Source organism: Eremomyces bilateralis, assembly GCF_010015585.1.
Source record: "Eremomyces bilateralis CBS 781.70 unplaced genomic scaffold P152scaffold_8, whole genome shotgun sequence".
Taxonomy (NCBI): Eukaryota; Fungi; Ascomycota; class Dothideomycetes; order Eremomycetales; family Eremomycetaceae; genus Eremomyces; species Eremomyces bilateralis.
Genome location: NW_022985074.1, coordinates 64,979 through 87,419, shown reverse-complemented (window position 1 = coordinate 87,419; position 22,441 = coordinate 64,979). Strand labels below are relative to the sequence as shown.

The 22,441-nt window shown below is 51.1% G+C and overlaps 9 protein-coding genes across 9 annotated transcripts; 3 read left to right on the top strand and 6 right to left on the bottom strand.

Moving 5' to 3' along the window:
* The first annotated feature begins 542 nt into the window (after nt 1-542).
* P152DRAFT_415809 (acyl-CoA synthetases/AMP-acid ligases II) lies at nt 543-3,022 on the top strand. The gene is made up of 7 exons (XM_033677056.1): nt 543-1,148; nt 1,202-1,379; nt 1,432-1,663; nt 1,720-2,017; nt 2,077-2,160; nt 2,213-2,437; nt 2,487-3,022. Exons 1-7 carry the CDS (start codon nt 841-843, stop codon nt 2,827-2,829), a joined length of 1,668 nt encoding a protein of 555 aa, XP_033534391.1. The 5' UTR covers nt 543-840; the 3' UTR covers nt 2,830-3,022.
* A 107-nt stretch (nt 3,023-3,129) lies between these two features.
* P152DRAFT_457958 (alpha/beta-hydrolase) lies at nt 3,130-4,221 on the bottom strand. The gene has a single exon (XM_033679346.1). It carries the CDS (start codon nt 3,906-3,908, stop codon nt 3,159-3,161), a length of 750 nt encoding a protein of 249 aa, XP_033534390.1. The 5' UTR covers nt 3,909-4,221; the 3' UTR covers nt 3,130-3,158.
* Nucleotides 4,222-4,960: 739 nt separating this feature from the next.
* Nucleotides 4,961-6,978, top strand: P152DRAFT_481665 (acyl-CoA dehydrogenase domain-containing protein). The gene is made up of 6 exons (XM_033681833.1): nt 4,961-5,398; nt 5,465-5,561; nt 5,634-5,917; nt 5,989-6,142; nt 6,208-6,297; nt 6,370-6,978. The coding sequence occupies exons 1-6, from the start codon at nt 5,213-5,215 to the stop codon at nt 6,843-6,845; spliced, it is 1,287 nt and encodes a 428-aa protein (XP_033534389.1). The 5' UTR covers nt 4,961-5,212; the 3' UTR covers nt 6,846-6,978.
* Nucleotides 6,979-11,099: 4,121 nt separating this feature from the next.
* Nucleotides 11,100-13,078, bottom strand: P152DRAFT_434884 (uncharacterized protein; the record flags this gene model as incomplete). Its single annotated transcript, XM_033677502.1, has 5 exons — nt 11,100-11,789; nt 11,849-12,075; nt 12,152-12,443; nt 12,492-12,837; nt 12,884-13,078. 5 exons carry the CDS (start codon nt 13,076-13,078, stop codon nt 11,197-11,199), a joined length of 1,653 nt encoding a protein of 550 aa, XP_033534388.1. The 3' UTR covers nt 11,100-11,196.
* A 651-nt stretch (nt 13,079-13,729) lies between these two features.
* P152DRAFT_434881 (amidase signature enzyme) lies at nt 13,730-16,285 on the top strand. The gene is made up of 2 exons (XM_033677501.1): nt 13,730-14,421; nt 14,478-16,285. Exons 1-2 carry the CDS (start codon nt 13,836-13,838, stop codon nt 16,097-16,099), a joined length of 2,208 nt encoding a protein of 735 aa, XP_033534387.1. The 5' UTR covers nt 13,730-13,835; the 3' UTR covers nt 16,100-16,285.
* Nucleotides 16,236-18,844, bottom strand: P152DRAFT_457954 (peptidase family M13). The gene is made up of 6 exons (XM_033679345.1): nt 18,793-18,844; nt 18,492-18,729; nt 18,404-18,441; nt 18,025-18,356; nt 17,192-17,978; nt 16,236-17,131 (listed from the first exon to the last, which is right to left on the bottom strand). The coding sequence occupies exons 2-6, from the start codon at nt 18,551-18,553 to the stop codon at nt 16,299-16,301; spliced, it is 2,052 nt and encodes a 683-aa protein (XP_033534386.1). The 5' UTR covers nt 18,554-18,729; nt 18,793-18,844; the 3' UTR covers nt 16,236-16,298.
* Nucleotides 18,845-19,862: 1,018 nt separating this feature from the next.
* P152DRAFT_457953 (uncharacterized protein) lies at nt 19,863-21,265 on the bottom strand. The gene is made up of 3 exons (XM_033679344.1): nt 20,888-21,265; nt 20,579-20,806; nt 19,863-20,526 (listed from the first exon to the last, which is right to left on the bottom strand). Exons 2-3 carry the CDS (start codon nt 20,781-20,783, stop codon nt 20,108-20,110), a joined length of 624 nt encoding a protein of 207 aa, XP_033534385.1. The 5' UTR covers nt 20,784-20,806; nt 20,888-21,265; the 3' UTR covers nt 19,863-20,107.
* Nucleotides 20,841-21,411, bottom strand: P152DRAFT_325043 (uncharacterized protein). Its single transcript, XM_033675236.1, has one exon. It carries the CDS (start codon nt 21,274-21,276, stop codon nt 20,884-20,886), a length of 393 nt encoding a protein of 130 aa, XP_033534384.1. The 5' UTR covers nt 21,277-21,411; the 3' UTR covers nt 20,841-20,883.
* Nucleotide 21,412: 1 nt separating this feature from the next.
* Nucleotides 21,413-22,441, bottom strand: P152DRAFT_324915 (UBC-like protein). The gene is made up of 3 exons (XM_033675235.1): nt 22,272-22,441; nt 22,099-22,215; nt 21,413-22,042 (listed from the first exon to the last, which is right to left on the bottom strand). Exons 1-3 carry the CDS (start codon nt 22,305-22,307, stop codon nt 21,722-21,724), a joined length of 474 nt encoding a protein of 157 aa, XP_033534383.1. The 5' UTR covers nt 22,308-22,441; the 3' UTR covers nt 21,413-21,721.

The window sequence follows — 22,441 nt, the reverse complement described above, 5'->3', positions numbered from 1 at the left end:
TGGAGGCATCGAAGTCGTGAAGGTAGAAAAACTGAAACAGAGAGTTGGAAGTCCAAAACCGCCCCATCCACCTCCCCAAAAAGTATTCTTTGACTCTATAGTTGCCCCGTACATTACTTTACCTAACTTAACTAAGTTAAGCCAACTAAGTTAGGTAAAGTCTATCTATCAACTTTTAGATTTTATTATCATGTTGTTGTTGAGATATCGGGATATGAAATATCCTGATTCTGGTGAGATTCGAAGTTCGCAGCTCGGTGGTATTCGCAACTCGGTGGTGGATTACGTTAGTTAGCGTGCTAAGTTAGTTAGCGTTTACGATGCGCTAGCGCTGGTCACCGCCAAGGCGCTAACCCTGCATATTCCCCAGACTTTCTATTCGAGGTACTTTCCCCACAATCTACCTCAGTTTATCACCTCTAACTAGTTAGCACTAATTAGTGCTCTAAGTTAGTCCTGCTCCGGTTTAACGTGTATGTACACCATACCTGTACCCTACTTGCCGGTCTCATTTTGTCAGAAATGGATGACTTCCTTTCTAGCGTCAATGTCTATACTAGTACTTTGCTCCTCATGCTACACTCATTCCAGCAACTACGACCGCAGTTCACGGCACAAGTTGCCATTTATACCATGATGCCGTGATATGATATTTCTGACTAGGGATTATGTTCGTCTCGGCTGCTTGGAGAGGCGACTATGTAATGTCGCCCAATTACCGTCATGGCTCTTAACGCGCTGCTGCACTACTTTAAAATATTGAGTTGAAGTGTTGTCTGCGTTGTTGATTTCTTTTCGCCTTGCTCCGCACATCCAGACAGAACCACACGTCCACACATCATGGCACCAATAATCTACAGCTCGATTTATCCCGAATATTTGGTCCCAACCAACAAATCACTCGGTCAGTACCTGCTCGATGTCAATCCAGATGATATCTCGCCGGACAAGGTCATCTACGAGGACATTGACCCAAAGGGCAGCAAGATTACATATGGCGGGCTTCGTAGAGATGCCGCAAAGCTCGCCGCCGAATTGGTGCATGCTTTCAACCTAAAGATGGGCGATGCCGTAGTTGTGTACGCTGCAAACTCGGCAAATTATATTCTACTGGCACATGCCGTGATGTGGTTTGGTGGAACGATCATGTGAGCTTCTTCAGGTGTGATGTCGCGAAATGAAGTTTGCTAATGTAGAGCAGCGGAATCAATGTTGCAACCTCGGAACATGATCTGGGGCATTATCTTTCAGTAGCGGCCGCAAAGTTAATTGTCGTGGAGCCTCATCGTCGCGGCGTCGTTGAGAGGACAGTGGCCCACCATCATACGACCGTTCCTTCGGCACCAATTATCAACATTGACAATCAATCGGCGGTTGCCGTAAGAAGTCCAACTCCAAACGCCAACCAAATCAAAACCTAACCGGTCTCAGTTCCCACACAAGTATCTCCGCTCGACTGCCGTAAATCCAATTCCGCCAGTCGACCTGTCAAACATCGACAACCGCACCCTCCCGGCTGCCGTTGTTTTCAGCTCCGGGACGTCTGGAAAACCAAAGGGTGTACACCTGAGCCACTACGGAATGATTGCCAATGCATTGAGCAACCGCACCGCAAATCCCGAGGACGCGAACGCCGACTCGCGCGAAGTCTTCTTCGGTCCCTGTCCGTACACCCATTGAACCGTTACCCTGCAAGACTAACATGCTAACATCGCGCAGTCCCACACCTATTCGGTCTCCTGGGCGGCGTTCTCATCCCCGCCTTCCTCGGAAACTACATCGCCATCCTTCCGGCATTCGTCTACGACCAGTATATCCAGTCCTGCTCTAAAGTCGGCAGCACGGTCATGAGGATGGTTCCCGCAGTCGCCGTGGCGATTACCAAGGACCCGCGCATCGATCAGCTCGACCTGACGACCGTCAAGACGCTCATGTGCGCTGGTGCGGCGCTGCAAGTCGAGGTTGTGCAGAGGCTGCAGCAGATCATGCCAAGGGTTAGCATTACGCAGGGTTACGGGTAAGCAGAAATTGTCCTCCAATTGCAGTGTTGCAAGCATTTTCTAACGTCTGGCGTAGCATGAGTGAAGTTTCCGTCGCTGGGCTCCGCGGCCGGCGCTCAGCAGAGAAAGCAGGCAGCGTAGGACGGCTCTACCCAGGCGTGTACGTTCCCCCTCCCCTGTCTCTCACTACACCGCTCTAACACCAGTCTTAGCAAGATGCGCATCATTGACGACAACATGAATGACGTCAAGCTAGGTGAGCCTGGCGAAGCGCTCATCAAGGCGCCCACCGTGTTTGCGGGCTACCGCAATAACCCCAAGAGCACGCAGGAGTCCTTCCATGATGGCTGGCTGCGCACTGGCGATACACTATCAATTGATAAGGATGGGTTTTTATGGTTTAAGGATCGGAAGAAGGAGATGATTAAGTATAAGGGGTAAGTCCGACAATCCACCATCTGCTGCCCAGATAGCTGACTGTTGCAGCATGCAAGTCGCCCCCGCCGAACTCGAAGACCTCCTCGCCTCGCACCCCGAAGTCGAAGAAGCAGCCGTCTGCGCCCTCTGGCACGAAGATGGCCAAACCGAAGTTCCAATTGGCTACGTCGTGCTCTCGTCCTCCGTGGCGCAGAACGATCGTGAAGCGGCGCTGAAACGCATCCGGGAGTCAGTGGATAAGATTGTGAGCCCGTACAAGAAGCTAAGAGGGGGCGTTTTTGCAATCGATGCGATTCCCAAGAACCCGACGGGGAAAATTCAAAGGAGTGAGCTGCCCGCCAGGAAGGAGAAGGCGGGGAGGGGGGCGGCCGCCGCGAAGACGAAGCTGTAGAGTGAAGGAGGCAGATTTGAAGAGGTTTATTTCGTTTTGTAAATCTTTAGAAATTGTTAGCATAGCCGTTATGATTGGAAATCTGACGCTTGATCTTAATTTCATCGACTACTCCAAAGTCGCAAGCAAGAATAAACTCACGCTGTGTAGTCTCATATAAGAGTTGTAGTGGCTACAGCTGCAGTCAATCTAGACACGTTATGCACCAATCATTTAACAGGTCTGAAGTATTCCATGTTTATTTAAACAGAACCGTCCATACCTTTTCAAATAAGTTATTATTCACCCTCTAACTTTCTATTCCATCCCTATCCGCGCATCCACACCCCTCAATCAAAAACCCCCGCAACTGCCCTCCCAATCCTCTCCACGCCCTCCATCTCTCCCTCATCTCTCGCCCCCCTCTCCTTCCCCAAAAACACCCCAGCATTCTGCACACTATCAAAAAGCTGCCAATCATGGAATTTCCCACTCTCAATCTCGTACTCCACCTTAACCCCACTCTTCCTGGCTTCATCCACGAAGCTCGTAATATTATGCAGAAAAATCTCGTCTTCGCCGGCAGACACCCACACGTGCTCAGGCAACAACTCGTTAAAGTTGCACGAGCGACTAGGCGTTGGTGTGGCGAACTCAAGATACGGCGCTGCGTCTGCAACGGCAGCAGGAGTAGGCAGCAAGTAGCGCACACACCCCGCCAAACTCGCGGGATGCAATATATCGCTCGCCTCCTTCTCCTTATACCCCTTCTCACTCGCCAGGCTAACCCAGGGACTCAGCAAGAACAGTGCCTTTGGCTTTTCCTCCCTCGGCAGCACCATTTCCACCCCGGGATTCGGCTGGCGCAAATGTGTAAGCAGTGACAGCGCGATCGAACCCCCCGCGGAGTCGCCCGTGAGCACGATGTTAGAGGGGGGAATGTTTAGTTCAGTGGTGAGGTACGTGTACGCTGTTGCAGCTTGGGAAAGTTGGCAAGGGAAGGGGTGTTCGGGGGCGAGAGAGTAGTCGAGGGCAAAGATAGAGACGGTAAGGCCCCTGGTGGCGGAGATGGTCTCGGATAGGCGGAGAAGGAGAGGCATGTATTGGTGTAGGTGGCCGGTTACATACGCGCCGCCTGAAATTGGGGATTAGAATGGCGGGGGTGGGGACTTAGAAGAGGTTGAGGAGGGTACCATAGGGGACGTACCATGGATGAAAAAGATTACGATGTCTGACTTTGCGACGTCGGCTCCGCCGTCAAAGTTGGCCTTGCAGACCCAGTTTCCAGCGAAGTCTGCGCGCTGGATACGCTGATTGAGGTGCCCGCCATCAAAAAGCGCTTTATAGCGCAGGGATGTCTTGACAGGGTCTAGACTGACTGTTTTTCGGCTCACGGACAGCACAGGGAAGTGGAGAATGCTAGGCAAACGTTAGGATCGGCACGTCAACTCTAAAACAGGCGCGTTTTGGCGCAGTGAAAGAAGGAGGAGAAGGAGGAGATGGGAGCCGTACTTGCGTACGAGGGCCCGCCTCATGTACTCCCTGAAGGAAAGAGAGGTGTTCATGAATGGGCGAGTGATTGCTGCAGTTGTGAGGTGAAAGGGGAGACTGAGGAGCAGCCAGGCGGATTGTAGGCGGTCGGAGAGGGAGGCGGATTGGCCGAAGTTGGGGTTGGGGTCGTATTGGGATTCTGCCATTGTTACGGCGAGAATGGTGAGAATGGCAACAGACAATCAACTGCTATTTGGAACAGACAGTATAAAGTTTATCGTGACGGGTCAAATAGCGCATATTGAAGGAAAATAAATCTCAATTGAAACCCGACGTGGTTGCAGATCGTGAGCCATGTCTATATCTATAGTCCTCAGTATTTTAGTTCGTGTACCATAAGTTAACTATGTGAGAATTTATCTTTCCCGTTGTATCCATACTCCGTACAGATTTGATTTGATTTGCTCATTGTTTACTCGTTTGCATGTCTCGACGTTTTGCGGGGTACGTACCGCGTACATGGGTTGGTGTGACGTTGTGGGGAAGCTAGTACAGGGGCACCTGCAGCTAAAGGATAAGCGACCAAACCCGTAATCGCGGCTCGTCATAAAAAGATGACAGGAATACTTATCGCTGTTAGCTCCGCCCTCATAACGTGCACCGTCTATGCCTCCTAAGTTTTGAAATGCAACAACAACAGGGTGGTCAAAGAATGTCAGAGATCTTCTAATGATGTCATGTACTAACTAGCTGCACTATTCTAGAATAGCATAAACTAGTATAGCCAAGCATAAAAATGAGGTGAGTCCTATAGTATTACCAGCCGTAACGTACCACCTCCACTCTCTCTCAGCGATTCTTATTGTTTTTCTTCGTTTCTTTATCTCTACTCTCTGTCATCACTCCCTTCTCCATGTCTCCAAAAGAAACATTCGGCGAGCTCAGCCCTTGGGCCGAGCCAGCCTGGTACAACATCCTCGACTCGCCCTACTACAACTCCACGCACAGAAAGCTGGCCGCCTGGGCCCGCAACTACATCGACGAGAATGTTCTTCCGTACGCGCAGGAGTGGGAGGAATCCGGATGTGTCCCAAAAGAGGTATGCCTCCGCAAACGTAGTTCCACCGCGAAAGCAACCAGACTCGGCGGCTGACACGCATCCCAGGAAACTATGAAGTTCGTCAGCGCAGGCTTCGTACTCCAGAGCATCCCGCAAAAGTACCGTCCGGGGACTTCTCTTCCTGCCGGCATCTCAGCCGATGGTATGAAATTGGAAACCCAGCAATTCCTCAAAAGCTTGAAAAGGAAAACACCACTAACACTCCACTCCACAGACTGGGACATCTTCCACCACCTCATCCTCACCGACGAGACCGCCCGCGTTGAGTCCGGCGTGCTGACTGCCCTCTCCGGAGGTGGCACGAAAATCGGCGTCCCACCCATCATCGCCTTCGGCACGGAGGCGCAGAAGCAGGCCTGGCTGCCAGGCATCTTTACGGGCGAGACGCAGTTCTGCCTCGGTGCGACGGAGCCGTCTGGGGGCTCGGATTTGGCTAATCTGAGGACGACGGCGAGGAAGACGCCAGATGGGAAATTCTATATTGTGAAGGGGACAAAGGTGGGCAGAGACTTTTTCAGAAAGATATTCGGGCATTCAAACACAGTGTGGACGCTGATGGTTACGCACAGAAATGGATCACGGGCGCACTTCAAGCAACACATATGACAACCGCTGTGAGGACCGGAGGCCCTGGCGCGGGCGGCGTCTCCGTGCTGGTGATCCCTACCGATCTGCCCGGTTTCTCGGCCAAGAAGATCTACAACAGCGGTGCGAACGCAGCAAGTATGACAAGCGTTCCTACTTTTAGGCTTTCGAGTCGTGGCGCATGGTACTGATCGTTTCTCCAGATAGTGCGTGGGTCTACCTCGAGGACGTCAAGGTGCCAGTCGAGAACATAATAGGGCAAGAAAACAAGGGCTTCCTCACCCTTATGACAAGTACGCCCCGTCCCCATCCCCCTTCCCTCTGTTTCCTCCCTCCACCCATCGCATGCTAACACCTTACACCAGACTTCAACAAAGAGCGCTTTCTCATGTCCGTCGGCTCCAACCGCAAGGCGCGCACCTGCCTCACCACGGCCCTGAAGTACGCGCAAGACCGTGAAACCTTCGGCGCGCCCTTAATAAGCAACCAGATCATCCGTGACAAATTCGCCACCATCGCGCGGGGCGTAGAGTCGAACTTCGCGTGGCTGGAGCAGATCGCCTACCACGCCAGCCGCCGAGGGTGGTCGGGCCCGGAGCTGGCGAGCCGCATGGCGCTGTCCAAGGTCAATGGCACGAGGTTGCTGGAGCTGGCGTGTAGGGAGGCGCAGCAGGTGCTTGGGGGCGCTGGGTATCAGCGAGGGGGGGTGGGTTGGCAGGTCGAGCAGATTAGTAGGGATCTGAGGATGTACTCTGTGGGTGGGGGGAGTGAGGAGATTATTTCGGATTTAGCGGTGAGGCAGGAGTTGAAGGTCTCGAAGGCGCTGGGGGCGAAGCTGTAGTTAAAGAGCTGCGTCTTGTGTCGTGTGAAACGATGTATACGTTATGGTAGAGTCACTAGAGCACTTTGCAATTGTGTTGTACGGCAATAACCTCTTGGAAACGCAGCGCCTTTAGTGCGCATTAATCCACCGCTTTTCCGCATCTTCTACGACTATCTCCCAACTATGAACGCCTAACAGCATGACAACCCCAACCTTTGCGCGATATAACGGAAAGGTGCAAGATCTCAAAGCATCCCCACGAAATGAGGACCATGGAGTCTTCACCCGCCCACCTCAATATCCGCACCGTGGTTTAGCTCCCACATAGAACCATACCCGAAATCTGCAACAGAGGCTGGGCGGAAGGCAGCACATATCATCACTATCTGACGAGTGTTGCAATGTGCTTATCTCTATACATATGCATGCCAAAAGAGCAAAAATGGTTGCTATAATTAGCACTTATATGGGAAGGTCCGCATTGAGAGCATGCCCAAAGCACCCGTTCCAACCGTTTCCGTGCGTGGTGTAGTAAGCCAAATGTTCGGTGCCAGTTTTGGGTAATGTCTCCTTCTGACTGAATAACCTCCATCGCCTCGTTCAGCCCATTCGCATTTTCATCGTGGACTAGTTCGTCAAAATCATCAAGCGGAAATGTCTCTTGCAAAGATTCTTCGTGTACAACGGGGTTAATGAGAGGTTCATAGGCTTGAGCCCACTCTTTCGCAGAGAGCGATGGGGCACTGATCAGTGTATACCTAGCTGCTCCCAGCGGTTGTCGCAGCAGCTGCCCTATCGTGGGCATTTTGATTGAAAACGAAGTAGTGGGGACGGTTTCGGTGCTGCGACTGGTGCTTCTGGCCAAGTAGGAGCGCCGAACAACCACCCAGTGATCTACTAGGTATATATACTTGATTTCTATACGAACTCTAAGCGATATCATTTCTCAGCTCCAGTAAAGCATAGAACTTCAAAATAAAGCAGTTACCGTGAAGTAAGAGAAGGTCCTGCCCTACCCTGGCCTCTCTGGTAGACAGATATGGGTGAAGTTGGTGCGCCGGTTCTTGCATGATCCTGCAGTTCGTATTGTTTGATCGCGCTAACACTGATCGTTATAAGCGATAATTAGCAGATATTATCTTCGCTTGTCTTCCCATCTTCCCTTGTCTTCCCGTCGTCCCTGGACAATGGTTTCACTGATGTATCCATGGCATACTATCCCACACCTGGTGCTGAACCCATCGATCATGCCCACTGTGCCTTGTCAATTGCTTCCTTCTACTAGAATATTTTTATTTGCGGGAAATACCGAGTTGTGCAAGCCCAGCCTCGAAAATCAATATTCATTTGAAAGCATGGATTTGCTAAATAGTCGCTGAGAGTGACCCATCCGACATGACCCTTATTCAGTGGGTAGGCAAGGTAGTAGAGGGGATTCAACCACTAATTACTACTAGTGGATACTCTAGGAAATGCAGATGTACATTTGCCGTGACCCAAGGTAAAAGGAATGGGAAAGAAGATCCAGCACAGTAGCCTATCCATGAAATGAACCCCGTTAGAAGTATGCTTTGAAAGACTCATTCATCACTCCATCGCCCATGAAACCTGAGCGTACTGCATATGCAAAATCCTTTTGTCAACTTTGCTACCTGCTAGCAGAAACCTCGCTGATTATCTGAAGAAGCACGTACAATGCAGGCGGATACCATGTACTGTGGCCACATGATTCTTGAAGTGCATCCGGCTGTCGAACTCCAAGTCACGACAGTACGGATATAGACCTGATATGGCGCTCTCAGTGCTGTCACAGAATATACATATATGTTTCTTGGCGTTTCCGCAGGGATTAATTCCATATTCGATTCTATATCTCTATTCTGTCCCTTTTTAGGGATTAGATCTCCATTGTAAATCATATAAAATAGCTGCAGGAACAGCCTGTTTTCGCAGGATTCCTGTTGGAAAGGCCTGGCGGAAGTTTGTGTTTCCAGAATAGTCTGGCATACCTTTGTACTAAGAAGAAAGAACACGGCAGTGTTAGGAACGCCTTTAAGACCGTGGTTACTCTGTATTCTAATCTTGCTTTTCTATAACTAACTTAGCTATCTCAATCTAAATGAGTTCGGTTCGGAGAAGCTTATGGTCCGTTAAGTTCAACAATTCCTGCTCTTCAGGATCAAGGTCAATCTATCTATGCTCTTTTGGAATCTAACGGTGTTTTCCCACTGTGTCGCTGCACCAATCACCTGATTGAGCGAAACTGCTATTTATCTCACAGGTCCATATGATACATCAAGAGTTCATCTACAGGCCGGTGCATGTGTTGCATTCATGCCACCCGTCCTAGGAAGCCTGCTTTCAAATTCCCGTTCGCTAATCTAACTGTCTACGTCTCTCATATATCCCCATTCATCCTACAACTGAACTTGATAGTCGCTAGTTTATTTTGCTAACATGTCGAGGGTAGGTAATATGGGTGGGCAAATGTCATCTCATTTGAATTATTTTGTTAACTGATCGCATGAAAAGAGCTTAAGAAAGTCGAAGTCCCCATGAATTCTGCTCTTCCTATCACAACCAGTTTAAACACGTCTCATTGTGTTAACTCTCTTCCCTTATCAATTGTCTGTCCTATGGCAACAGATAGTCTACAGAGACAAAGGACAAGCATTACCAAGTTCTTCCTTCGGAGAATTGTCTCTATTGTACAAAGGAATTGCTTCGTTGAATGATACCCATTGTGCTTTTGTCACTATCACAGTGTCTATCAAACGTTTCCCCCAAATGGGTTCCATTTGGCATTTGCTCTATCCAACTTTCCTCCTCTTTCAAGCTCCCTTTACATTATACACCTCATCTAGTACTCAGTTGCAGCATGTCCAATTAGAGCAGATTCTTTTCTTTTCGTTTGCTATTCGGCATCTGAGACTGCCACAACCATGACTCTAGTAAACGCAATCCTCCAGGAACTCATCCCGGTTTCGTACCGGTGCTGTGTATGCGGTGAAGTTGGCTCTAGACGGACTGACAAGCCGATCATGTGCACTGCGTGCAAGCATGAAATGAAACAGTGCATCCTTACGAACAACGGGTGTCGGTCGATCTCCGAATGGACCAAAGCAAAACTCGCGGTCTGGAAGCGTCGATCTTCCAAAAATGCAGAGAGACCCGGGGAGAAGCTGGAGGAATGGATTGTATTGTCCAATAAACCGTCGCAAGTACTTTCATATTTCAGAAATTGGCGCTCTTCGGTATCAATGTTATGATTTTATAGTTCTGCGTTTCATGTTTTAGTTCATGAAGCTGATACTTAATCACAGACTATTGGATTCATTCCAAAGCGGATCAGTCAGTCCCAGTCATGTCCTAAGGTAAGCGAACAATTGAAAAGAACAAGTCATAACTCCCAAATATTGTCATGGACTAAACAAAGTCCACAGATCCTACAAGCACAGTATCCGGTCACCATAACGATATCAGGCTGGATAGTCTGTGTAACTTTTGACATCCTAGTAGAGATAGACACGGCCACTACATTGGTTTTGGGGCGCGGTTAATTGCAAATATGTATGCACTTTCTATGTTTTCTGATCTGTGCGAGCTAATCAAAGACATGGAACCCCTGACCACATAATCACATTGGATAATTTTCTCAACCCCTCTTTGACCTATAACCTGCCAACTATTGGCCACAAGGGTATCGCCTGCTTTACAATAGGACATCGCGGTAGCTACCAGGGACACTCCTCGCATCATCATCAGTATCGTGGTTCAGTTTGGAAATGTTGACGTGAGGGCGAGGCCAGCACTACAAAGTAAACATGATAAAGGATCAAGTGCGGCTGATACAACGCGCCAGTACATCTTCTTTTCTGTAGAAAGTGGTCAAGCCCTATATAAAAAAACGATTGTTGCCAACCTTAGCATTTTGGATGATGAAGACAACGTGAATATCTACGTGGGAATTTGTCCACTGATGGAAGTAAACGTCCCTCTTCTACAGAGTACTAGATTAATTGCAGACTCATGTTGCCACTCCACCTCTGCCTGATTTAGGAATAGTTTAAATTACGTTCTGATACCGCTCCGTGGGGAAAGGACTGAGGTTAACTGCGGAAATTGTTTTAATTCCACTAACATTGGCTGAGACCATGGCCTTGCCATTTCCAGTTACTAACATACCAGCCAAGATAGCTGCTCCTATGATAATCACTTGGTGCTTGTGCAATATACCTAGACTCAAAACTAGCGGAAAACTGTGTACATAATCAAGGCTCAATCAGAATCGCGGGGACATAATATCCAGTAAAGACCGTCTAGCTACAGCTCTGTGCCTTCTCTCTTGGACAATATCGCGACTTTGGACCTAAACAGGACTAACATTCTTCTCCGTAGCAGTATACTCGACCTTAGTCTCTTCAACTGCCTCTCCCTCGATGCTCGGAGTAACGTCTCCGATTTGCGGCGGAAGCACTGCCTCTTCAACCAAGCTCTCTTTCTGGGGCCAGATCCACGTGCAGATGACATAGTAGGCCAAAGACGAAAAGGTGAACCCAAAGATCCATGCGAAGGAGTATATCCTCCAGCCACCGCCGACATTGAGATCATGGTCGATGCTCTTAGCGAAACCCGGCATCAGTGGCGCGAAGCCGACGATGAATGCAATGTAAGCACGGTAATTGAAGCCTCCCGTGTACCAGTAGATGCTCTTATCTTGGTACATAGCATGGACATCAAGTTTCCCTTTCTTGATGATGTAGTAGTCGCAGACCATAACACCAGCAAGAGGACCCATGAGACAGGAGTAGCCGGATAAAAAAGCGAGAAGACCCTCGGCATTTTTGATGATGTTCCATGGCGTGGAGACCACGCAGAAAAGGCAGATGAAAAGGGTGGCGCGGAAGATATTGATGTAACGAGGGAAGAGTCCGCTGACGTCGTTGGAGAAGGGGTATGTACCTGTGGCATACACTGTTAATATCTCATGTTATGCTAGGCAACATTGGGATGAAACTCACCAGCCGCAACCTGGTTGCCGATGGTAGCGAGGATAAAGGACGCAGAGACAAAAAATTTGGCGGCACGGGAATCGAAGTTGGCAATGACAGCTGGCATATACCATTCAAATTCTCCCCAGATGTACTGGTGCGCCGAAGTGACAAAAATGGGTGTGAGAGAACCAAGGGTTCCGATGATGGGAAGAGCGAAGTACTGGTGAATACCAGCTAGCCGGTTCTTGGAGAATCTATATGAGCCTGTCAGAGCTGGACCGTTTCACCCCCTTGTATGTGAAAGGCTAGAGCGGAGCAAGGGTGACGTACCGACCAAAGTCAGGCATGTTCACTGCCATTGAGGAGAACAGGCCGATTATCGCATTAAGTCCAGTCAACGCGGAGTACGCCGTGTTCATGTAGCTAGATGTGAGCTCAGTGCGACCGGTGACAAGTGGACCGCCGCCCTTCGTCACGATTGCAGCCCAGAGGAAGAGGGCAAGGAATGTGGGGGGAACAACGACACCCTTGATCAGGAAAAGAATTCGGAGCTTCCTGATGGGCATGAGGGAGAGGCCTGTCTGGATGAACCAGTACAGGAAAAATGAGAGAAGTCCAGCGGCTTCCTTGTGTCAGATTCATTTCACGCTCCGGTTGACGGCATACTTACAAGTAATTCCAGCGCTCTCTGGTAAATGGTTCGGGAAAACGATGAATGATGGCCAGATGGCCTCAATGCATCGCTGGAGGAAGGAACCGGCTTGGACGGTCAAAATAGCAGTCCACATGAGAGCCACAAATGCTCGAATGCAGATCGCCGGCAGAGACCCGTACATGCCAAAGATGCTTCGAACAATGACAGGGAAGGGGACACTATATGTAGCGCCCATCTTCCCGGTCAGGGTAATGACCCCGGAGCAGATCATGAAACCAAAGAAGACAATGGGAATGGTCTCTCGAGCAGTGAATCCTAATGCCATGACACTGGACACTGTCGATGCAAGCGGCGGAGCGAGCTACACGGTCAGCTCATCATAATAACTATAGTAGAGCTTCACTCACCATATCGGACGTCCAATATGCCCAATAGTCCAACCCACCCCAAGTCCTCCCTTCTGGAGGAATGGGATCTAGGTCTTTGTTGGACCATCGTGGACTGTTGGCATAGATACCAGGCTCAAATGGTACTCTCCTGTGGAGCTGAGGCTCGATCTTGGCTCTTAGCCTTGATGCACTCAGTAATGAAGGCCGACGCATAGCGTGGATCTACCATAAGGTACAATGAATATAATAAGTTGGTTTAAGTTGAGACCCAGGACGTTGACTTCTGAATACTTTCAACTCTGACTTGAAATTGCGGAGTAGAAATGCGATAGCATACAGTATAGGGAATGAATACGGACATCATCTGGTTGATACATACACCTTCGCGACCACGACGATAATCGACCCCAGCATTAGAGATAGATCGACGGGAATGCCTTGATAGCCTGTCGCCCAGTGCCATCTCCACGGCCCCCATGCCGCCCGATATATCGGCATCGCAGATATGGACAGCACGTTGCAGCCTTGCAGGTCCAGCCCTCGAAGATCGTGTTCTAGACCACATCTATCACAACGTCAAGAATTGCGACCGTTTGTGATTGAAGGAGTGAAAAGAAGGCTGAAATGGTTGTACGGTTTCGGACAAGCCCTAAAACCATCCACTGTGGGGAAATCCCTGAAATGTGTATCAAAGATCATTCGCAACACGATAAGCGGGCGCCGACGCGCCGGTAGGCCCGCCGTCGGGGTGCCGCACAGCTGATACGGCGTGGAGATTGGAATGTTTGCCTTGGGATATTTCAAGGATCGAGAGCAATTTGTGACGATCTCCTAACCAGATTCCTCCTATCTGGACCCGGTGGTCGAAGACGCAATTGCAACGTCCGCTACTTTTAAATACGGCAGGCCCTGTCGAATTACCTGAAGATAAACCTACTCGTGAATCCGATTTGTTTTCAGGTTATTATTCATGCGTTTCGACTGCGCAGTGCCCAATAAGATGGAGTTCCTCACGGTAGATGCGAAGCCATACCCTTACGCATTTCCACTAAGGAAGACGGCTCTGGTCATCATTGACATGCAACGAGACTTCCTGCTTCCAGATGGCTTCGGTGAGATCGAAGGGGGTGATCTAACCGACGTCCAAGCTGCAATTGAGCCTGTCGGGAAACTCCTCGCAGCTTGCCGAAATGCGGGAATGACAGTATTCCATACTCGAGAAGGCCAGAGGCCAGACATGTCCGACATGCCTTCAAATAAGACAGTTCGACAAGCAGAAGCGCCTGATACGCAATACAAACTCGGAATTGGCGACAAAGGAAAGATGGGAAGGCTGCTTATCCGCGGCGAGTACGGTCATGACATCGTGGATGAGCTCCAACCTGTGCCCGGAGAAGTAATAATTGATAAACCCGGAAAGGGGGCATTCTGGGATACCCAGATCATGTACAGGCTAAAATCCCGCGGAATCACACATTTATTGATTGCAGGTGTGACTACAGAGTGCTGCGTGACAACAACATATCGAGAAGCAAATGATAGAGGCTTTGAGTGCTGTGAGTATCATCGGAATGTTAGTATACTGTTAACAAGAATGGCTAACGAACAATAGGCGCTGTTTTCGAAGCTACCGATGGATACAACCCCGGTTTCAAGATCTCGGCTCTAGATATGTTGCATTGGTCTCAAGGACTTTTCGGATTTGTGGCCAACTTACAGCCTCTCCTTGATGTCCTCAAGCCTCTCTCTATCACCACACCTTCCAGCGGTCCAAGCCCCCTAAAGACTATTCCAGAGTGGGATGGTGATTTACGTCTCGCAAGTCTACAGGCAGCGTACCGATCTGGGCTCCCAGCAGTCGCCGTCATCGAAGCCCTCTATCAGAAAATCGAAGCCTACGAAAAAGTCAACCCTGGTGCCTGGATCCATCTCCTCCCCAAATCCGATATCCTGGCAGCAGCAGAATTGTGCATCACCAGATTCCCCGACCGCAGCAAACTTCCTCCCCTCTTCGGCATCCCATTCACCGTGAAAGACAGCATCGACGTCGCCGGTCTCCCGACCACCACCGCATGTCCCCCTCTCACGCGCACCCCCACCATCTCTGCCCCAATCTACACCAAAGCCCTCGAATCCGGCGCCCTCTTCCTCGGAAAAGTCAACCTCGATCAACTCGCCACCGGCCTCACCGGCTGCCGCAGCCCCTACGGCCTCCCTAGCAGTGCCTTCCACTCGGACTTCATCCCCGGCGGCTCCTCGTCCGGCTCCGCCGTCACCGTCGCCGCGCAGCTCTGCACCTTCAGCCTCGCCACCGACACCGCGGGGTCTGGCCGCGTGCCCGCTGCGCTGAACGGCGTCGTCGGATACAAGCCGACGCGGGGACTGCTTCCCTTCGTCGGCATTACGCCGGCGTGTCTGTCGCTAGACTGTGTCGCGCTGATCACGCAGACCGTCACGGATGCGCGGGCGATCTGGAATGTTTTGGAGGAGTATGACCCACAGGATCCGTACGCGAAACTTCCTGAATCCCGCGCGGTATCCCGCCATATCAATAGTACAGGGAAAGCGAGCAAAACATTCAAATTTGGGATTCCGCCTTTTGAAGCATTGGAGTGCTGCTCGCCGCCTTATCGCCGGATGTTCAACATAGCGATCGCGCGGATGCAGGAGATAGGAGGGATCTTAACTCCGATTGACTGGTCGCCGTTCGAGAAGGCTGGCCGGCTGTTGTACGATGGTTCGTTTGTTTGTGAGCGGTTGGCGTCGTTACCCGATGATTTCTTCACGAAACATGCGGATGTACTGCAGCCTGCCATTCGGGAGCTGTTTGGGGCTGTGGAAGGGAGGAAGTCAACCGCCGTAGATGCCTATCGAGATCTACAAGAAAGGGCCGCGTTGACTCGGGCGGCAGAGATTGTATTTGCGGAAGCTGCGGAAGGGGTAGACGTGGTCGTCTGCCCGACATTGCCCACACATTGGACGATCAAACAGGTTCAGGAGTCGCCTCTTAAGCGGAACACCGTCAATGGCACTTTTACACAGTGCGCAAATGTCTTGGATTTATGCGGCATTTCAGTGCCTTCAGGGAGGCTCCATGCCTCTGAACTGAGGCTTGAAGATGTCAAGGAGGGAATGCTACCGTTTGGAGTCATGTTTTTGGGTGGAAGCCGCATGGATTCCGAAGTTTTGGAAATCACTCGACGATTTGAAGAAAGCATCATAGTTGGAAAGTAACAAGTAACAATGGGCGATTTGACGATTGTTGAAACGACTGGATCTCATGAGCATCACAAAGGTATGGAATTGGCGCATTTGTTACTAATTAATTCATTATTTGATGTAGCAATGCTAGGGATGCAGTAGGAATAGTGGACATGTCCTGTGTGAAACAATTTTTATGTTCCACATGACTGAAATAATGAACAGCCGCAGTCTACCACAGCTCACAAGTCGGCTCCTTGACAGGACAATTAAATGCCTCCTTGAACGGCCGAGAATTCGCAAGAGTGCCCAAAATGCGGTATTGCGGCGGGCTATGCGGATCCGTGTACACCCGATTAACCGCCGTCTCCTTCCTCACCTTCCCACACCACGTCGTCCCGAAGCTAATGAAGAACATTTGCTCCTTCGAGAACCGTTCCAGCCCAGGCAGCAGCTGGTTCGGCTGCGTGAACTCTCGCAGTGACCACGCGCCGTACGCGGCGGAGACACCGCCTGCGTCAGCGATGTTTTCGCCGAGGGTGAGATCGCCGTTGACATGCAGCGGCTGGTTGTCGAGGCCGGGGACGGTGAAGTTTCCGTATTGCTGGACGAAGCAGTTGGCGCGCTGCTCAAAGGCCGTCACGGTGCTGTTGTCCCACCAGTCGGTGTAGGTGCCGTTGACGTCGTAGTTGCGGCCGGAGTTATCGAAGCCGTGAGAGAGTTCGTGGCCGGCAACAGCGCCGAAGGAGCCGTAGGAGACGTATTCGGGGAGGCCGAGTTGGAAGACGGGGTATTGCATGATGCCGGCGGGGAAGACGATCTCGTTGCCGGGGGGGTTGTAGTAGGCGTTTACGGTGGGGACGGTCATGTACCAGCGGTCCTTGTCAGTGGGTTCAAGGAGGCGGATCCACTCCTTCGCATCGCCAAACTTGGAAAAGGCCACGCCATTGGCAAAGTACGTCTCATTGCTGATAGATAGTCCAGAATAGTAGTCCGACAAGTCTTGCGGGTCCAGAACGTTGGGGGACTTGGTGGGGTATCCGATCTTCTGGACAATGTTGCGAACTGGATAATTATCAGTGAAACCAGTCTCAGTGGGAATAATCCCTTGCATATTCAGCTCACCTTTCTCTTGGGCAACCTTCTTGACATCTTCAGACATCCAGTCCAAGCCAATCAACTTGGTATTGAACTGAGACCTGATATCGGCGATGATACGGTCACCAAATGCCTTCTGGTCTGGACCAAATTCACGTTGCACATATACTCCACTCTCAAGCCAGCCTAGATTTCCATCCACTTCTGCTACACATGTTCTCCACCGATCGGCAATGGCGTCTGGATCGCGCCCGGCTAGGACATTGTTGAATTGCCGCCATGGCTTATTGAAATCCTTGTGCAAGCGTCCAGACCAACGCCGTATGATTCCCCATATAAAGTAACCATGGAGGACCTCTCTGGGAGTGCTGGCAATGATTGCAGATGCATTCTTGTAGTAGGCCGGGTCAGTGTTGATGACTCGGTCAGAGGTGAAGTTCTTCGGAACCTGGCCCCTCACAATATCCGTAATGCAGATGGAGGGAATCCAGGCATCGACTTCCGCAAGCGTCATGGGGTTGTAATATTTCGTTACATCGGCAGCATCAGCCGGGTCAGCTGTAAGGACATCAAGTGAACCCTCGAAATCCGAGATCTTCTTCGCTAAGTCTGCAAACCCGGCGGCTTGACGGTTTCGATAGCCTGAGGGGGCCGCGGGACCAGTCGAGTTTCCGTACATGGTTTCGAACATGGCGGTGATGGCGGTTTTATATTTCTCCACGACATCGGAGATGTTGTAATACTCTTTCGACGGAAGTCCGACGCTGCCAGGAGACAGATATACGGCCATGACATCGGGCTCCTTATCATCGGCCTGTGTTTCGTTAGCTGGGTGAAATACGATTGTATTGCAAACATACAGATGGACCGGCGCCCACCAGGGCTCCCACGCCTTTCCCGGACAGATTCAAGATTGCTTTGGTCAGTTCATCCTTTCCCACGGTCTCAGGTCCATCAAGTGGGAAGACCTCCTCAAAGCTATCTAAGATATCTGTGAGCGGCTTGATGCCGAACGACCGAATGGTCTCCTCGTCAGAGCAGGCATGGTAAGCACTTTGCATCTTGTCAAAGTTGGCTTTGTCAACCGCAGGGTCTGTGCCTGGTGGGATCGAATTGGACGTATAGGGTGACTCAAGGATGGTGTGGAGCACCTCCTGCAGTTTGTCGTCCATATCAGAGAGGGTTCCAATGGCTGTATCATGTTAGTTTAGCGCAGGTAATATACTAGCAGGGACTTACTAGACTGTTCCGGCCGGTAATCATGAGTAGCCTCCCAACTACGCCGAGTTAGTCTATCGCAATGCATAAGGTAGTGCGTGCTACGAACCCGGTGCAAACCATTGCGTTGAACTCCGTGCATGGATCCATCACCGTATAGTTCGAAGCCATATTGGTTAGAATCTCCGCAGCTGCAGCCTTGCACGCCTCCGTTTCGCAAACCGACGTCTCATTCGGACCAGACTCTGGGCGTGATTGATCAACCAGAGGTATAACCCGCCTCCTCTCCAGCGTAGACTGCACAGAGATATCGTGCGCTTCGAGCCTTGATACGGGTACGGGAGGCGCTATCTCGACATTAGAAACCTCGGAAAGCAGAAGGCTAGCCGTCCTGTTCCTGTTGCGCGTACCTAACCCGAAGCTGATATGTCGACTTAGGCAACTATAAGCCGCTACCAGTCCAAGGAGAAGCCCCATGTAGACTATCAGCTTCACGAGGCTTCGAGTCCTCGATTGACTTTCGCGAATCCTGCGTTCGTGGTCCATATCTTGCTCCGTTTCCTCGATATCCAAGAAGGGTATTTTTTCCTCGCTCCTTGAGCCTTTTAGCGGCGTTTCTTTAAACGACTCCATCGCGCCGGTGAACAGAACGAATGACTTTCTTCCGCTGGTGAAATACCGCTTGAGCGCTGCAGTAACGACCGATATAGAGGTTATTCAATATAGACCGGAAACCAATGCCAAAGAAGTCACAGCGTCACATGTGAAGACGACCGCATGGGATGTAACTAATATGACTCGAGCAGCGCAGGCTTCGACGACGAAGCAGAATTGAAGCAGCGCAGTTGAGGTGAGGTCAAAGTAAGAACGATCGACGCGAGTTCATATAGCTACGGTACCACTCTTTCCAACCCTGCAATATCAACGGTGGAAGATCACTGTGCAAGGCTGGGATCACGCTGTCGATGGGGAACCCCTGCCATCCACTATCGTGGTAATTGCAGTTAAACCCAGAGCGGCAAGTGAATTGTTGTCTCGTTGAGAATTGAGATGTTGTCCGTGGGGGCGACGTCTGTACAAGGCTGCAAGACTGGAGATCGGTGGTGAGTCGGTGGTGAGCCGGTGCTTGTATCACTCTCTTGCATGTCCTGATACGTAGAAGGGGAAAATGAGATGCCACTGTGCCACCATTCCTTGGGTATCACACGGGTATCAAGATGTTCTGGAGGCCTTGGGATAGGTTGAAGAGTAAGAGGATGACCATAGTAGAAGAATCAAAACAAACCGATCTGCAGTTGCGGGGATGTTTGTTTGTAATACTTCGGTTGCCCCTTATTTCAGGCTTAAACAAGCTTCCTCGTGTTGGTTAAGCTCGGTTGCGTCCGCAGCCACCATCGGACCCTTGCACAGGTACATACTATGTATGGTGATTAAACATGGACTCATGGAGATTCGGAGATTCCTAATAGCAAGATTCAAGGCTGAAGGTATTCAAAGCGGCTGGGAAGGTTTTATTGCGTTACCTCCTAGGTCTTGCGGAATGGGCACGTCTTCGCAAGTCCAGCTCTCTAAGCATAAATCATTCAGTGACATCGAACGAGGGCTGAGCCAACCCCATACTGTATATTCCGTATCCCTAGCGGCAATGAAACAATATCCAGCTGTGTTTCATACGCATCCTATGACCCATTCTGTAAAACCCCAGCCCAGGCCACCCACCCTCCCTCACCCAAACCTCTCCTTTGCCAACGCCCGCAACATCTCCATCGTCCCCCTCTCCTTATCCTGATACCTCTCCAACCTTTCCGCCCGCTCCTCTGCCCTCGCCCTCCACATCTCCTCCTTCCTCACCTCCCGCTCCGTCTTCTTCCGCTCCTCCTCCTTCTTCTGCACCCGGTATCCCTCGATCCCATCGTCGCCCATCAGCTCCCCCTCGCCGACCTCCGCCGCACCCGGTGAGCGTCGGTCCGCGAACGTGCGGTGCATCGCGGTGGTATCGGCACGTTTTTCGAGGGCGCGCTCGCGCGTGTTGGCGTCCGCGCGGGGCGCGAGCTCGTCGAGGCGGGCGGTTTGGAGGGCACGGTCGGATTTGCGGGCAGCGCGGTGCGCCTGGAGGCTGTCGTGGCGGTCTTCAGCGGCGATCTCTGTGGTGGGCGTCAGTAGTGGAACGGTTGACGCGAAAGGTGTCGGAAATACCGCTTCGTAATGCCAGGTCTTGGGCGGTAGGTATGGCGGGACCAGATCGCTTCCCGCGGCCAGATTGCTCGGGAAGAACCGGACCTATCGACTCCTGCGATGACTCTCGTGATGTCCGCTCCATCTTCCGGCCACGCTCTCGACTCTCATGCTCGTTCTTGGTAGACGGAACTGCCGCAACCTGCTCCTCAACGCGCTTCTTCATCTCAGGATCATAATAACTCCTCGCTAATATCCCCCGATTCCTCACCCAAGTCAGCTTTGCTTCCACACCTATCATAAACCCTCCATTTAGCTAACTAAACCTACCATTTTCCAAGAAACGACTTCCACCTCCCCTTCACCTCCTTCTCATCGAGCTCCTCGATGGCCATGCCCTTCTGGATATCAAGGTATAGCCCGAGAAGTCCGCGGTAGGCGGACAGATCGGACTTCTCTAGCGGACGGGCATTGTATGGTAGGTTGTCGGCGTGTCGAGAAGGGCTGGAGGACCGTCGACGTCGCTTGGATCCGCGGTGCGAGTCGACGTGTCGGGGACGGGGACTGCGGGAACGGGAGCGGGTGACATGGGTTTGGTGTCGGTGCCCATGTGGTTGTCGCTCGTGGGAAGGCATTGTACTGATTCTGGAATCTAAAGTCCTTGGATTGATGGAGTGGAAATATATATTCCTGAAGTGAGGCCGATTCATACAGTTCATTCTCTTGTCTGGCGATGATATCACATTGCCGCCTTGCTGCCTTGGTAATTACCCCACAAACGTTCCAGGCGTCACTTTTGCCTGTAACCCATCCAGACCCTTTGTATTATGTAATCCAGGATTAGGGACTTCATCGACTGGCACAGGAACGTGGAAGTGATAGAGCGTCACTCGCCAAGTCCTGAGGACGGGAAGCTATGATGATACTGGACAGTGTAAATGCAGCTCGGTATATCCTAGAATTCGACGATCACATACTGCTCATATACCTGACTACCGGTATCAATGAACCGTAATCCAACCAATATATAGACCTTAAGACTCCATGAAATGCAGCCGCTCGACGTCCATGATGCGCCATCGGATAGACATGTATTTCCCTTGCTCCATAAAAACAACGTATTCCATCCCCCCCATAAATCTCTTTCACGGTCTCTTCCCCCGACTATTTCGCATTCGCATACTTCTTCGTCCACTCCTTCGCCGTCTTCTCAAACGCCTTCCGATCCCCCCGATACTGCTCCGCAATGCTCGTCTCGATGGCGTCCTCGGCGTTCGGCTCAACCAGCAGGTTCCTCGCCATGTTGAGGACGGCGAGGATCTTGTTCGGGGGCTTCCATTCGTCGGAGCGAAGCATACCGAGGCACATGGAGCCCTTGTCGTCGTTGCTGACGTTGGGGTGGTAGATTTTGGTTTGGAAGGAGAGGATTGGGGGCTTGAAGGGGTATTCGATGGGGAGGGTGAGGAGGAGTTTGAAGTGGCCGCCCTGGTGGGTGTGAGCGAAGTGGAGCTAGAGAGGCGTTGGATAGATAAAGGAGGTACCTCGTAGGGTGATGACGCGGGACCGTCCATGATGATCTCCCATTTGTGGACATTGCTCTCGTCTACTAGACGCACTTTCATCCCCGACGGAGGTTCTCTGGTGATTTCGTTCAATTCCTAGGACGACGGTTGTTAGTCTGGGGTAGCGGTTCGGTGCGGGACGGTCCGCCCACCTTCGCAATGCGTTTGTTTGCTCCTGCGGTCGCCATGGCTAGTGGATGATGCGAGTGATCACCGAGGAGTCTCAGATGATCGATACAGCCCTAGGAGGAGTGGTTGGAAGGAAGGGAGTCCTTCAACGAGGGATGCGAATATGGTGGTGACGTGTAGCCTGTTGGATGCT

Bases quoted from the DNA above. Each gene is read 5' to 3' on its own strand.
- P152DRAFT_415809 (XM_033677056.1), top strand. From the start codon at position 841: ATGGCACCAATAATCTACAGCTCGATTTATCCCGAATATTTGGTCCCA. The intron at 1,149-1,201 runs GTGAGCTTCTTC...AATGTAGAGCAG, and splicing joins TGGTTTGGTGGAACGATCAT to CGGAATCAATGTTGCAACCT. The intron at 2,018-2,076 runs GTAAGCAGAAAT...CGTCTGGCGTAG, and splicing joins AGCATTACGCAGGGTTACGG to CATGAGTGAAGTTTCCGTCG.
- P152DRAFT_457958 (XM_033679346.1), bottom strand. From the start codon at position 3,908: ATGCCTCTCCTTCTCCGCCTATCCGAGACCATCTCCGCCACCAGGGGC.
- P152DRAFT_481665 (XM_033681833.1), top strand. From the start codon at position 5,213: ATGTCTCCAAAAGAAACATTCGGCGAGCTCAGCCCTTGGGCCGAGCCA. The intron at 5,562-5,633 runs GTATGAAATTGG...TCCACTCCACAG, and splicing joins TGCCGGCATCTCAGCCGATG to ACTGGGACATCTTCCACCAC. The intron at 6,298-6,369 runs GTACGCCCCGTC...ACCTTACACCAG, and splicing joins CTTCCTCACCCTTATGACAA to ACTTCAACAAAGAGCGCTTT.
- P152DRAFT_434881 (XM_033677501.1), top strand. From the start codon at position 13,836: ATGCGTTTCGACTGCGCAGTGCCCAATAAGATGGAGTTCCTCACGGTA. The intron at 14,422-14,477 runs GTGAGTATCATC...AACGAACAATAG, and splicing joins TGATAGAGGCTTTGAGTGCT to GCGCTGTTTTCGAAGCTACC.
- P152DRAFT_457954 (XM_033679345.1), bottom strand. From the start codon at position 18,553: ATGGCTTCGAACTATACGGTGATGGATCCATGCACGGAGTTCAACGCA. The intron at 18,442-18,491 runs GTTCGTAGCACG...AACTCGGCGTAG, and splicing joins AACGCAATGGTTTGCACCGG to TTGGGAGGCTACTCATGATT. The intron at 17,132-17,191 runs GTGAGCTGAATA...ATAATTATCCAG, and splicing joins GAAGGTTGCCCAAGAGAAAG to TTCGCAACATTGTCCAGAAG.
- P152DRAFT_457953 (XM_033679344.1), bottom strand. From the start codon at position 20,783: ATGAAGAAGCGCGTTGAGGAGCAGGTTGCGGCAGTTCCGTCTACCAAG. The intron at 20,527-20,578 runs GTATTTCCGACA...CGCCCACCACAG, and splicing joins AGACCTGGCATTACGAAGCG to AGATCGCCGCTGAAGACCGC.
- P152DRAFT_325043 (XM_033675236.1), bottom strand. From the start codon at position 21,276: ATGAACTGTATGAATCGGCCTCACTTCAGGAATATATATTTCCACTCC.
- P152DRAFT_324915 (XM_033675235.1), bottom strand. From the start codon at position 22,307: ATGGCGACCGCAGGAGCAAACAAACGCATTGCGAAG. The intron at 22,216-22,271 runs GTGGGCGGACCG...CCGTCGTCCTAG, and splicing joins CAAACAAACGCATTGCGAAG to GAATTGAACGAAATCACCAG. The intron at 22,043-22,098 runs GTACCTCCTTTA...CACACCCACCAG, and splicing joins CCGCGTCATCACCCTACGAG to GGCGGCCACTTCAAACTCCT.